This window comes from Temnothorax longispinosus, chromosome 4 (genome assembly GCF_030848805.1).
Source record: "Temnothorax longispinosus isolate EJ_2023e chromosome 4, Tlon_JGU_v1, whole genome shotgun sequence".
Lineage (NCBI taxonomy): Eukaryota > Metazoa > Arthropoda > Insecta > Hymenoptera > Formicidae > Temnothorax > Temnothorax longispinosus.
The window spans coordinates 15,640,278-15,654,174 of record NC_092361.1 but is presented as its reverse complement, the minus strand read 5'-3'; the positions used below and the strand labels follow the sequence as shown (position 1 = coordinate 15,654,174).

The 13,897-nt window shown below is 38.5% G+C and overlaps 4 protein-coding genes across 11 annotated transcripts; 2 read left to right on the top strand and 2 right to left on the bottom strand.

Moving 5' to 3' along the window:
* Window positions 1-2,564: 2,564 nt before the first annotated feature.
* LOC139811600 (PI-PLC X domain-containing protein 1) lies at window positions 2,565-9,393 on the top strand. Of its 2 annotated transcripts, none has more exons than XM_071775895.1 (7): window positions 2,565-2,743; window positions 4,017-4,244; window positions 5,061-5,315; window positions 6,555-6,763; window positions 7,094-7,298; window positions 8,259-8,529; window positions 8,898-9,393. In XM_071775895.1, exons 2-7 carry the CDS (start codon window positions 4,148-4,150, stop codon window positions 9,136-9,138), a joined length of 1,278 nt encoding a protein of 425 aa, XP_071631996.1. In that variant the 5' UTR covers window positions 2,565-2,743; window positions 4,017-4,147; the 3' UTR covers window positions 9,139-9,393. The 2 variants fall into 2 exon arrangements, with proteins under 2 accessions (XP_071631996.1, XP_071631995.1); XM_071775894.1 differs by lacking the exon at window positions 2,565-2,743 and adding an exon at window positions 2,816-3,542.
* A 17-nt stretch (window positions 9,394-9,410) lies between these two features.
* Window positions 9,411-12,097, top strand: LOC139811603 (chymotrypsin-like protease CTRL-1). The gene is made up of 7 exons (XM_071775902.1): window positions 9,411-10,275; window positions 10,345-10,556; window positions 10,887-10,995; window positions 11,119-11,300; window positions 11,389-11,487; window positions 11,577-11,749; window positions 11,829-12,097. The coding sequence occupies exons 1-7, from the start codon at window positions 10,088-10,090 to the stop codon at window positions 11,931-11,933; spliced, it is 1,068 nt and encodes a 355-aa protein (XP_071632003.1). The 5' UTR covers window positions 9,411-10,087; the 3' UTR covers window positions 11,934-12,097.
* Lin-52 (DREAM core complex component lin-52) lies at window positions 10,818-13,191 on the bottom strand. 7 transcript variants are annotated; one of them, XR_011731680.1, is made up of 5 exons: window positions 13,050-13,191; window positions 12,417-12,512; window positions 12,249-12,356; window positions 11,619-12,179; window positions 10,818-11,461 (listed from the first exon to the last, which is right to left on the bottom strand). XR_011731680.1 is itself a non-coding variant. In XM_071775909.1 (4 exons), the coding sequence occupies exons 1-4, from the start codon at window positions 13,078-13,080 to the stop codon at window positions 12,046-12,048; spliced, it is 369 nt and encodes a 122-aa protein (XP_071632010.1). In that variant the 5' UTR covers window positions 13,081-13,191; the 3' UTR covers window positions 10,818-12,045. The 7 variants fall into 7 exon arrangements, 6 of the variants coding, with proteins under 6 accessions (XP_071632010.1, XP_071632011.1, XP_071632014.1 ...); XM_071775909.1 differs by having other exon boundaries at window positions 10,818-12,179; XM_071775910.1 differs by having other exon boundaries at window positions 10,818-12,179; window positions 12,249-12,344.
* Window positions 13,192-13,263: 72 nt separating this feature from the next.
* Window positions 13,264-13,636, bottom strand: Pet117 (cytochrome c oxidase assembly factor-like). Its single transcript, XM_071775916.1, has 2 exons — window positions 13,477-13,636; window positions 13,264-13,405 (listed from the first exon to the last, which is right to left on the bottom strand). The coding sequence occupies exons 1-2, from the start codon at window positions 13,566-13,568 to the stop codon at window positions 13,264-13,266; spliced, it is 234 nt and encodes a 77-aa protein (XP_071632017.1). The 5' UTR covers window positions 13,569-13,636.
* Window positions 13,637-13,897: the final 261 nt, after the last annotated feature.

The window sequence follows — 13,897 nt, the reverse complement described above, 5'->3', positions numbered from 1 at the left end:
AGGGCCTTTGTGTTTTCAATCTGTATTCGTATCCCGTATCTTACAAATTGAAAACAAACGTCTTGATGACATATTATTATGACCAACATATCCGTATTTTGATAAGAAAATAGAGAGTTATTGCCGTATCTGAAAGACGGTATTGCAAAAATCCCTAATGTCATAATACGATACGATGATACGACAAGCCTGGCTTAACAGTCGCTGATAAAAAGAGTCGCGATCATTTTCTATATATAGCTAATAAACACGCGTGCGAAAATATTCCGCGACGCAGGTTATCTTTGTTTCTCCAGCTTACGCACTTCAGCGATCTTCGAACGAAGCCGATCAACAGTAACAGGTACGTAACGGATTATCTTTTTTTTCCCTAGTTACACACGATTCATTTAACTGCAAAAACTCTTTGCAATTTTTCGCATTATTTCTCTCTGGCGTCATGATGCTCAGGTAAATTTTTATATATTAATACTACTTGGTATTGGGGGTGACGCGTGCCTTCGTGTGAAAGCGGTCAAGTAGTAGTCGACAGGTCCGCATTTAATCCCGACCCTCATCCCATGTATGCCTCGGTTCTACAAAAGGTTGATTGAAGAGTTGAAGGTTGTGAGTGAAAGAGTACGAGGTGAATAGGCTAATACCCTCCTCCCCCATTTCGAGATATTTCACTTAATGCACTACTATTTAATATTAAATATAAATAGTAAGAAATTTTAATCTGTATATTTGCTTTATCAATTATTTGCGTTCTGCAAACGCGTTTGGAGATATGCTTAATTTCTTGATCTCAATTTTTCAGATTCGAGAGAAAAAACCAATAAATGCATATTATTATTTAAAAGATTGAAACTTGCAACGAAATAGAAAATTTGAGATTTACACAAGTTGTGTGTTATTTATTCTTCGCTTTCACTTTTATCTTCTTCCGCATTAATCTTTATTACCTCAGGAAGCGTTTCTAATTTCTCCTTTTGATTGTTGAATAATATATTTAAGCAATTTATCTTTTAAAATTATTTCCGTGATTATTCTCGATGCGGTTTCTTGCACATTTTTTGCTTTATATGTGTACTATATACACATTATACACAGAATGTTTGAAAACCACAGGATATCCTTTTAGTGATTCTCTGGCTAATGTAAAGTTGTTTTTTTACTAAACAATTTTCAAGTTGCGACTGAAAAAAAATGGGCTTTTCGCGAAGTAAATTTCGGGAAGTTAAGTAGTTAAGAAATCCACATTCTTTGCTTAATAAAACTATATGGTGATTTATTGTAAGAGCATTTTAATTTAAGACGTATACAAAAATATTTATAAAAATGTAATTAGAAAATGATTATAAAGATATATATGGTGCAAAAAATGGGCCATGATATTTTTAAGTGTAAATATTTTCAAGTGTAAATAAGTATAAATAAGACCTCGAAAGTCTTTCTTAGGAAAAGATCAGCCAAAGAAACTGTTCAAGAGACACTGTTTTGGGATATTGTATGTCTTATGGATTAGTTAATGTTTGGAGATAATTCACGCGAGTACAGAAGACGCAAATACTCTTGTACTCTCATTAGCGCCAAATTTACGGTCGGAATACGTTCCAAGGTCTGTTTAACACTTTTTGCTTAATGGCTCCCGCATACCGGCGACTCATTCGATGGAAAAACAGTTACTTGTACGTATATCGCGAACCGTTATAGAACTGATAACTCTCTGAATGGAACAGAACGACGATTGTTGTTACCTATGCCATTGAAACAATATTATTATCTACTTAACAATCTTTACTCGTAAATTAAATCATTTCCTTGTTCATTCCATTAAAGAAATTTTATTCGTGTAATATTAATTTGAGAAGAGAGAACAAAGGAGATATTAAAATCTTAGTTAAAAGATATTTCTTTTTTTAGTAGCATGACTCAGCTGTATTCTCAGCGTACCTTAATAATAGCAAGTATACCATACGTTCGCTATAGAAAGTAGAACAATATAAGATTGCAGCTCACGCAGCTCTATGTCGCAAATACATATAAGACGACAATTCGTTTTCTCCCTCCCTCTCTTGGTCTTTTCTCTCCTCTTGCTTCTTCCTTTCCATTCTACGGTCTCTTTTTTCACCCCCCCCCCTTCCACCCTTTCTTTCTTTCCTTCCATTCTTTTTTCCTCTCTTACTTCTCTTCGCGTGTCTTCCCTACGTTTCTTCTTTTCAAGAGAACCAAGAAATCCTTTGACACCAGCGGCTACCCCTCGACAGAGCCTTCTTTCTTTCCTCCCTCCCCGCCCTCTCTTTCTTTCTCTCTTTTTTTCTTCTCTGTTAGCGGCCTTTAATTATATACTACCGCTACAATATTCACCCCGTTTGTACTTCGTGCTGCCTGCTTTCCGAGAAAGAAACATTTTTGCTTGTGCCGCACAGGCAAAAAGCCGTGTACGGTGGAGAGCTGCCACCGCTGCCGCCGCCACCTCCGTCGCTGCCGCCGCCGCTGCCGTCGTCGCCGCCGCCGCCACCACCGCCACCGCCGTCGCTGCTGAAGTTCGCGTGATACCGAATCGCGCCGCATAGTTTCACGCATCGACGCGGTAACGTTGCGAGTCAGCGGCTTTTTTTTGCGCGCGTTCGCCGTCGATTATCAAGGAAACGACTACGCATTAGTCCGAACTCCGATGCCAGGAGGACGGCAGAAACGGATGGTCGAGGATACGAACGCGCAATCAGCCGAGCCCGACTTCTTCGCGATATAATTCGTGGTAAGAGATCTCCTCTTCTGGTCCCCCTTCCACGTTCCGTCCCCTTTTCCCCTTTCGTCCTTCTGCCCCCTCCCCCTCTCGTCGTTCGACGTCGACTCGGCGTCGGCAGCACGCGGAAATATCATCGCGTTAATTTCCTGGGAGGAGGGGAGAGAGAGGGGGCTTCCTCCGCCTCTCCCCCACGGAGATTCAGCGATCTCGATCGGGATCAATCGCGTAGCGCAGGCAAATTCTCCAATTAAAAGATAAGGGAGACGTTCTCCCCTGAATTTCTTTCTTCACAATTTCGATTTCTTCAACTCCCGCGCGAAGATATTGAAAAGAAAAATTTCTCAAGCAGAAATCTCATTTCGTTGATTACTTTCAAACTAAACGAGTCACCGGTAGAAATGTGATGAACGTTAAACAAAATCGACGGTGCAAAAGGACCCCCGCTAGTCTCGAGAGCGATGTAAGACGCGCGGAACACGTCCACGATCTCGTAATAAGAGCGAGAAAAAATAAGATTGCACAATCGCGCGATTAGACGATATAGGATGAAGAGATAAACGGTCAGCATTTATAATCAACGCGGATGGTTTTTCTTAGCAATTATGTGTCTCACACGATTCTGTCGTCATCGCGTTCGCCAGTCGCTATAACCACGTTCTTGAACTTGCACAACTTGACTTGGCCGCATCTACGACGATCAGTTACGATCTATCAACGGAGACCAGCGCGTCGAACCGAGAAAACTCGAGGAGCTACGACCCGCGTGAGAGCGTCTATTTTCCAATTGTATCGCGATTAATGAGCGAGTGTTAGTAAATACGTTCATTTTACAATTGTTTAATTTTTTTTAATTTGCATCATATCGCTGCAGGATAAGTCATCGTAATTTTACGACCTGGAGTGGCCTTTTATTTTTTAATTGCATAACGTTCCTGCCTTGTGAAGTCACATCCTAGAGATTTATGTAACAATAAGATTGATTGTGAACAAATTTATTTCTCAATCACAAAATTAGGTAATATTTTCTGTGAAAAAAGGCATTTCGATATTTTTAATTTACGTAAGAGAATCAACACCGCGTTCATTTCCTCCGTCATTTTTATTATTATAAATAATAAAATGTATTATTAATGTACGTGATTCCTTCTTCAAAACGACCGTTGTATTTATAAATACGTCGTAAGCTTTCTTGACGGTGATAATTTCTTAAACTCATGAGAGCCGTCAGCCGCGCAAGAAAACGAGCTGGATCGAAGGTGAAGGCTGACGTCTTTTGCGGCAGTTCGTAGCCAGTTGGCTTCGTGGGAAGAATTGAAACGATTGAGGGAGCACCGAGAGAAGAATGTCAACGGCTCAAAGAGGCGGATAATAGATTTTGTTTACGGTCCTACCGCGGTTAACTCGTGCACGAAGATGAAGCTACTTACTATCGTTCCCGCCCTTCTCCCTTGGTTGACAATCGTCGACTGCGTGTCGACGGCGAGATTTTGTGGTCCGGACGTGGGAGACGGTGAGTTTTAAAGTTGACAGTGTAGCAATAGCGCGATAAGCTATGCAAACCCTGGTAAAACAATTTCTTAGAATTTTGTATGAATTGACTTATGAAAAATTTTGAAAAAATATATGTAACATTTCTCAGATACTTTCAAAAATAATTGGATGAGGATTTTCGGAATATTTCAGTATCAATGTGTATGAAAATTTCTGATAAATTGCACAGCTTTTCTCACATTTATTCATAATTCTTTCGTTTAATGACTAGAAACGTCTGATTAGTCACAGTAGACAATGACAAGTTTCTGTGACTATCGGAAATTTATTGTTATGAATTACAATAACGTATCATTGAACGATTCGTGTATTACAGCTCTTACAAGATTAACAATGCCATGGAACATGTTACTAATATATGTTGGTGGGAAAAATCCGAAATGTTTTATTATTATTTTGTCTGAGTTTTTCTGCAAAACGTTCCAATTCGTATAAAAAAATCTGAAAATTCTGAGCATTCTGAGAAAATCTGAAAATTTTTATAGAAAATTCTGAGACATTTTTCTACCAGGGAATATCAATAATAAATGCAACAATAAATCGATTGGATCGTCGATATTTTCGTGCCGCTTTATCGAATATCAAGTTTGACGTATTTCGTTTAAGAAAATATTGTTATTATGACTTACGCAATCGTGTCAATGCGCGTCTTCGTCTCGCAGAGCAATAATCGCCTCGGTTTTCAATAAGGATTATTATTGTCATATTGAAATTATTGCACCAGTTGTGTTCGAAAAAAGCCTCGCATCTCGAAACACCTGTTTCCCCCTTTTAGATTTCCAACGCGCGCACGTCGGCCTGATTATCTCGCCCATAATGTCGATGCAAACGATACGGGAGATCGAGATTTATTGGAATCACGCCAGGTATCGACCGGGCGATACGATCGCTCTTTACACGGGCGAGCCCACGAACGGCCTCGAGCCAATTTATACCCTGATAACAAACGCGCCGAGCGGCATCAAGAGGACCGGACTGCAGGCCACGTTCGTTCCCACCTCGAATCTCACGTTCGTTCAGCAATGCCTACGTACGTACGCGACTTATATGTATATACACATCGCAATTACATAATTCCAATATAGACTACTGATCAAGCGTATTATATACAGCATTATTGAGAAGTAACGCGTTTGTATTATTTAACACGTTGCCGTTACAGTTACATTTTCGCAGCCAACATTATCAGTTGCAAAAACTGTAACTGCAATGGCAACCATTATTCATTATCAGTTTTTGTCTGCAACGACAACAGTAACAATCATTATTTTTCGGGTATCCGTTTTTTTGGTAACGTAACGAATATAATAAACATTTTTGTCTTTATATATACGTTTAAAACTTATTTGATTTTCATGTATTCGGAGGCTCTAAAGAGAAATCATTTTCATGATTGAGTTGAGGATTATACATAGGTATGAATGAGGATCAAACACTAACTTCTTTTAAAAAATAAACGAAAAGTTCGATAAAATTCATAGAATTTATATTTCTAATTCAGATTATATGTAATTATTGTAGATTTTTGTATTCTAAAAACAGATTTGATCCTAAATTGGTATATCAAATCAAGATTTTGAAACACATAAGATTAAAGATAAAAAAAATGTGTAAAAAAGTCTAAAATTTGCGAACTTTATATTTATGATACTCGAAAGACTCCTTTCTCAAGTTCTTTTATGATCTGGCAAATTAAAAATCTAAAATTTTATTGCTTTCATCAATATTTCAACAAAAATCTCTTAGAAATGTAACGTTTTTAAAATTATGTTATTATGAACTAGTTTTAATTGGACAAATTTTATTATTAATTGATCTTGTAACGTAAAAAAAGTAACAAAAATAACAATTTGTTATTGAGACCTGTTACTTTTTGAACAATAGTAACAATAACAAATTATACTTTTTAGAATTAGTAACGAGTCACTTTTACAGTAATTTTTCCAGCTCTACATATACATGCAAATAGTGAATATAAATACGGAAGAAAACTAATATAATTATCGTCGGACGATATGCAGCGATTCTCGATCGTAATTTTTAACAAAATTACTAAAGCTCTTTTTCGTATATTTATATTTACTATAGCGCACAGAAAATATTGTTTCCTCCATCTGAATTTGTTACACAAGAGCCAATTGCTTTTTATAATTTTGACGAAATCAAAAGAGACAGTTCAAAGGCTGCTACTTGATCTACTTTATTTTCTTTAGCGATATCTTTAGTGGTGTACGCGATCCGATCTTGAAACGGAATTTCGCTTTAATAGATTACCATGTCGCCTGGCTGAGAAACGGCACGGTAAAATTGACAAATTGTCTGCGAACGCAGCCTCACTGGATGACGGAGAGGAGGGCCATCTTAGGATCGCTGCCTATAAGTAGAGTATTTTTGCCCGGTACGCACGATTCCGCGTCGTACGCGATACACGAACGGGCAAACTCCGAGAATATCGTCGAGAGATACGTGATAACGCAGGTAAATTCCGAATTAATAACACAGAAAATTGAATATTTGCGCGGAACAAATCAGATAATCCGCAAAGTTAATCTCGCTGCGACAACATCGTTTCCGAGTCGGAAGTCGCACGGCTATACCAGATCTCCTTTCCCACGGCACTCTTTCGATTGATTCAAAATAGACTTCCTTTCAATTCAAATCAGATGCTTGTCGCGCGCGCGTTCGAGTGTTCGGCCCGAAAACGTTCGGGCGACGCATTAAAGAGAGAGCTTGCGCATTAAAGTCGAATAGTAAGAATTAAATATGGAATAACCGTTGCTGGTAATCGTTAGGATAATTAAACTGCAGGATGTGGACGTGCTCGCGCAACTGATCTACGGGGTCCGATATCTCGACATCAGAGCCGGACACTATCCCAACATCAACTCGGTGTGGTGGGCGAATCACGGTGTATTCAAGTCCGTTCCCATGCAGACCGTTATCAACCAGGTGAAGACCTTCCTCGACAAAACGAACGAGATCGTGATATTCGACATCCAGGAATTTCCAGTTGGTAATACATTTTAACGCTCGACAGTTCTTGGTCGGGCAAAAATATTGTAGGTAGTAGAACCATCGCGAATGCAACGTTCCTTCTCGCGCTTTTTAAAATATATAAAAATATTGTTATACGCTCGAATACCGTACTTGGAATTCATCCGCGATACTCCCGCGCTAAAGAAACAGCATTGATTCAAAAGATTATTAAATTAACGTACAATTCTTTATAACGCAACAAAATAGGGGAGACTTAATAGATAAATTATAAAGCCCCTTGCGCAGTACTAGGCGATAGTGATAGCGATAGCGACAAAATTTTTAACCTGTCGGAAGCCGTGTATCAATGCTGTATAGCTTTGTCGGCAATTTTGTCGCTATTGCTATCACTATCGCTATCGGCTAGCATCATGTAAGGGGCTTAAGAGTCGTTCGTGACATTTAAAAGTTGCGTCGGACTTGCTCGGACTCTAAGATGTCTTGTTTATCATCTGACTTTTTCTAGAGATAAATTTTCTTGCTTTGTATCGATTGTTTCGTATTGTTCGGGCAACGCACTGTTAAATATTAAAGGATGAAATTTAAACCAATATCTTGAGTTAAATAACATTTTGTTATTTAATGTATGTCGAAATTTATTATTTTATTAATACAAAATAGTATTATTTTAACTTCATTGGTTTAGTTAAATTAATGACATATTGAGTAAGTACAATGGTGATCTATAGGAATAGTTAACAACGTAAAAAACAACTCAAATTGAATATAATTTGACACTACGAATTTAACAGTGCAAATTATGAATATTAGCAAGATATAGGAATGAAATACACGAACATTATTATAACGTGACTTATCGCTGTTTTTCAATTAATAATAATAAGTAACCTAGCAATATTGTGCAACTCGTAGCTAGGACTTGTAAATAGTAGACTTCCGTCATTTATGTGAAAATATATGCTGATGGTGTTGCTAGGTTTTGGAAAAAATCTGGCGGTGCATCACGACTTTATTGGATTCCTTGAGGAACAATTCGCCGGGTACTACTTGCCGAAGAGTTACGGATGGACCAGTACGCTGAACACGATCTGGTCATCCGGGAAAAGACTTATCATCGGTTATGATGAGAGACGAGTTGTCAGTCGTTACGAAAGCGTGTGGCCCTGCGTGACTCATCAATGGGGAAACGTCAGGACTATCGAAGACTTGTTCAATTATCTAAATCGCATCGAAACGGAAAGTCTCGGGTATGCAAATCATGCAAAGCCGACATCGAGTAGCGCTAAGCTATTCAAGATTATTCTTCTCGTCATAATATCTTACTCTTGGTTTTATAAGTACTTTCGTTAATTAAGAGACACGATCATGAGTCAAGTGTACGCGCGCCAGACAAACCGAATACCTGTATCCGGTCTGAGCTGCTTAGTTGATACGATTAACGGATCTCAATAATAGCTGATTAAGTTTAAGTTTATAATGATCTCAATTGATAGCAATGAGAGCAATGCATTCCATTGCATAAAAAAAATGTCATTAGTTTTGCTCTCAATGCAGCATGAAGAGAGACATTATAGCGCAAATTATAATTATGCCAATCTGGCGGTTCTCGTTTCAGGCATCCTAGATCGATACCGAGGTCGGCGATGGCGGAGTTGACGCCCAACACATGGGACGTAATCTTAAACCGGCTCGGAAGTATCCGCCAAATGGCGGAGAAAGTTAATATTAACGTTACGAATTGGTACAACAGCAAATGGCAACGCACCGCCAATATCGTTGCCGTCGACTTCGTCCGATCGTCCGGCATCATCGAGACCGCGATCGAGTGGAACGAAAGACGAAATTCGAATTGTTAAAAACCTTCCCTGTTCCCCCTATTCGCACGAGAATTGAAGAAACGTACAAACCAAAGTTCATTAATGCACCATTAATCCACAGTATGCCGAACAGCAAGAGAATTTTTTTTTATACAAATATAGTACTTAATAATTTTTTATTTTGCTTTTATGAGTTTATCTATAATTACGTGTTATACGAGTATTAATAAATTTTATATACAAGGTGGGTCACGCAATTAGACGATGTCTAATAAAAATGTAAATATCTTATAAGATGTTTTTCATTTTTCCATTATTTTCGTAGAAATACATACAAAATATTTCCCTTTAATTTGTATGATTAAATAATGTTTCCGCGCTGTACGAATTTATCGCAGCGTTTAAAAAAGTCCATTTTATTTTAATTAGCTAATTTCAGTGTAGTTTACACCAAGGAGGTGATTATATCAACCCCTCTGTTGCCTTCTCAAGAAATCCAAGTAAAAACGTAACACAGTTTCGAGCATTAATCGCAAAATACGTATCTTTTTCGCGTGATTATCACAGTTCCGCCGGATGTGCGAATAATGCTCTAGTCAAGGTAACCGAGAGAAACGAAATTGTCTGTCGCATAGAGGTGCGCGATGCAACGAAATCAGTTCATCATCCGGTACAGACGATGTTGGTCGCGAATGCGAAACGGACTACGAGATCTATCTGCATTAATCCGTCGTGTTTCTACACAGAAAACACAATACATTCGAAAAAAGAGATCTGAGAGAACGATAATTTTTTTTTAAAGTCGACCTATCTTGCATATTTCTTTCATGGAAAGGATCGTTTTATTGAATTTCGTTCCTCGACCGACGACGTTGATACGAAAACCGCTTATCTCCGCTTAGACGAAACTAACGAATTTTTATCCTCGTCAAGAGTGTGACCATCTCTTTTGCATTTATATCCTATACAAATTTATATCTTTATAAAAATGTGCTGCCTATTGCTACTACTTTTACTGCCGATCGTAACTTCGGAGCTGTGCGAGTACCCTTGGTATCATTACGATACGTGCCAGAATAATTCTCTTTCTTGTCCCAGTGATCAGAAGTGTTCGTTCATCGAGTACTGCCCGGCGGTTGTATCCCTAATGGATCAAAACGGACTTTCCGCTCACAGGTAACGTGGTCCCTTTTTATGTCGGACGGACGAGTACATAATTTACACACGTGGATTTTTCGAACGCAGATTGCGACAAGCCGTGTGCGGGTACGATCGAACACGCATAAAAATTTGCTGCAGCGTCGACAGTTATACCGAACGGCCGACGTATCCAGACAGAAGCCTGGATGCATATCCAACGCAACCACCTTCAAACTTTCAGTGCGGAAAGAGTATCGTTCGAAACAACGGAGACACTTTAGGATCGTATCCTTTTGTCGCAAGAATCGGTTTTATAAGCAAGTACCTTTGCACGTATACAGAAGTGCTTGTATTATATAGAAATTGCGTAATATACAGGATGTCCCAGAAATCGCCAATTATATATCTGAATTATAACATTGAAGTTAAAATGCTGCGTCAAAAGTCGTCAGTTTGAACCAATTGAAAGTTGGTTCCAAATGTTTCAATAAAAATTTAAAGCAGAAAATTTCTGCGACATCATATATATATAGCAAATTATATACAATTTTGTTTATTCGAAGGACAAGAGAGAGAGAAAGTTAGCTATATCTCTTTTATTATATAAGACATGCGTTTTCAGACTGTTAGCAAGAATTCGCTTTCAGATACATTAACGGGTGAGATTAAATACTCGTGCAATGGCGTGATTGTTAATGAGCGTATTATATTGACTACAGCTACATGCGCACTCGCGAAATCGGACAGATACAAATTGTACGTATACAGCAGTCGAAAATAAAATATAACGAATGATCGTTGCTCAGATTTTCGATTGTATGACAGCATTGATCTGTAGCATGCAGTAATTATAATAATCGTTGTTCGTAATCCATTCAGATGCTCTGTGCTTATTGGTGAATATAATACAGAGTCGAATCCAGATTGCAATAATTTGTTTTGCGGGCACAATACCAGTAGCCACGACATATCGTATGTAGTTAAACATCCGGGCTACAACGCCGCAAGTTATTCGAACAATATCGCCTTACTTCGCTTGAAGAAGGCTATCGATTTTACAGGTATGTACAATTCTTAAATATACACGCGTTGAAGACATTGTGACGGTCACAGCCTCAATGAAATAGCAATATATCCGGTCTTCTCCAGCCACAGCTCAACCAATCTGCTTTATACCGGAAGACAGATACGTCAGCTTAGGAAGTACATGCACTGTTGTCGGCTGGGGAAAATTGTCAGGTCAAAAAGGTATTTGTATTAATAGAACAAACTATCGTAAAGCGTAAACTGTAAGCTGTGTTTATGTAACGTTCAAGTGCTGTAACCCTGTGATCCAGCGCAACCACTGACGCAACAGTCATTACAACTAGAACTCGTACCTAAGCAGCAGTGCTCGGACTATTTAAGCCAAGCTCTATCTGTCGAATTATGCGCCAAAGGAAACTGTGAACCTTGTTCAGGTTACAGCGGTAGTCCTCTGTTATACAAATATGCGGACACATATTTCCTGGTACGTTATCAACATAAATATTTACATATATACTACAGATGTAGTTCACATATTTATGTTTTCCTTTTTTTTTTATCAGGTTGGAATCCTATCATTTGGGTCTAGTTGTGACTCAAGCATCATTTTTCCATCTGCATTTGTAAATGTACAGAGATACACAAGGTGGATCTTAGAGAATTCTTAAGGAATTTTCAGGTTGCAAAAATATAAAAACGTCTCAAAACGTTTCTTAAGAATACCGATTATACTTATGCATTTTCACGTTTTATTATTTTTTTTTGCAAATCTAAAATAGGTTATTTATGTTTAAATATGTTCAAGTATTTGCCGCGTGTCATTTCCTTAGCCTCCTCTAGACCCAGCTGATAAGCTAAATCGTGCAGTCTTTTCACTTCCGAGATAAGCCCGGTCATTGACATATTACCCAGTTCTGCAAGAAAATATTTTACGGTATTTAGCAACAGGATGAAGAATCATATGTTAATGCATATCAACTCACGATGCACATGGCTTATGTCTTCCTGCGACATCGCAGCCCAAAAACATGGTTCTGTCTGCGGTGAATTTTGAGCAACGAACTCATGTACACCTGGAACTTCATTGCTCGCTACATTTATGATGTAATGTGTTTACATGACTCATAGATGATACTTAAAAATTTACTCACTCTGCTCAGGCCATAGGTCGGGTGACGCTCTATCCAATTTCTCTAGACTCATGAGACTCTCCTCTATGCAAGACAAATCTATGAAACAAGAATCAACTATTTTAACTTTCTTTGTATTCAAATTATTTTTGCTAATAATATTACAAGACATTTTAGTATTATCTTATGCATGTTGCTTATGCAATCTGTGCAGCTTCAAATCTAATTAAACAAAGTACAAAGTTTAAGACCATAAAGATTAGTTCGTACAATATTTTATGTACGATAGAACTCAAGTGTTTGATATAAACTTAAATCTTCCATTTTGTATAAGACACAAGATCAACAAATAGATAAATAAAGAAAATAAAGTATATGTAACATTTTAAACTTGTAGTAAAAATTTCTAATAATAAATCAAGATACATTTTGGACTTTTCCTTTCTTTTAAAAACTAGCGCACAATACAATGACCAATATGATTATATAATAAACACTAAAAAAATATTGGCTACAAAGCAATTGATATTTTCAATATATTATATTGGATATATGACTATAACCTCAATATATGTACATAAAGAGGGAATAAAAATATACTCCAAAGTGGCAAATACTATTGCGCTTTCGTTCTATATGAGACTCCAAACTTACCGGGTTGATCCGGTGCTTCGTCGGTAGCCATAATGCTCGCTTGAAAGCTGTAAATTTACTCAAGTGTTTGCAGAGGAGGACGCTTCAACGGGTTACTCGACGCGCATACAAAATGGAGTGAAGTGACCGGGTAGGACACTTTACACACGGCTCTTTTTATTCCTTATGAAAAAATCCTCGAGTAACAGACTAACAATCACGCGACAATCAATCGTTACGTATCGTTCTCACGTATTGCCTCCCCTCTACGCAGTTCCTTCTCTAGCTCGGCCTGCTGCTGCAGAACGTAGACATTTTCTGCCTTACGGCGTTCCCGTCGCTCGATGTCGCGTATCACACCCAGATGAAGCTGATCCCTAAAAACGATTTTTGCGAGCGCAACGTCAGTCGCGAGGATCGTAATCGTCGTGCAATCGCGGGTTTCTACCTGTCGTAGGCCTGCTTGTAGTGCACGTAGCCTATTATTCCGACGGACGACATGCAACATAGACCGAAAGCGACTTTAGACGCGCTCGACATCCTCGGGATGAGAACGGTGCGCAGTTGTTGCCACGGGGTTGCTCGCGCGAGGCATGACGGGATAAGGGTGTATCCCCATGGAGAAAAAAATAGCGGAACGGAAAACGGAATTCCTTTGATTGGCTAATATCCCACCTTGAGAGCCCCCACCTGAAGATTAGCCAATCAGAGCAATTCCGTTTTAGTTCCGTTCCGCTATTTCTCTCTCCATGGGAATGCAGCCTAATCGAGGGTTATCGATTCTTGCGCGCGCGTTATTTGACTTCTTGTCAATCCGAAGGCTGAAAACTCTTGGAAAGTTTTTTTTTTTTATTAGATACACAAATAAA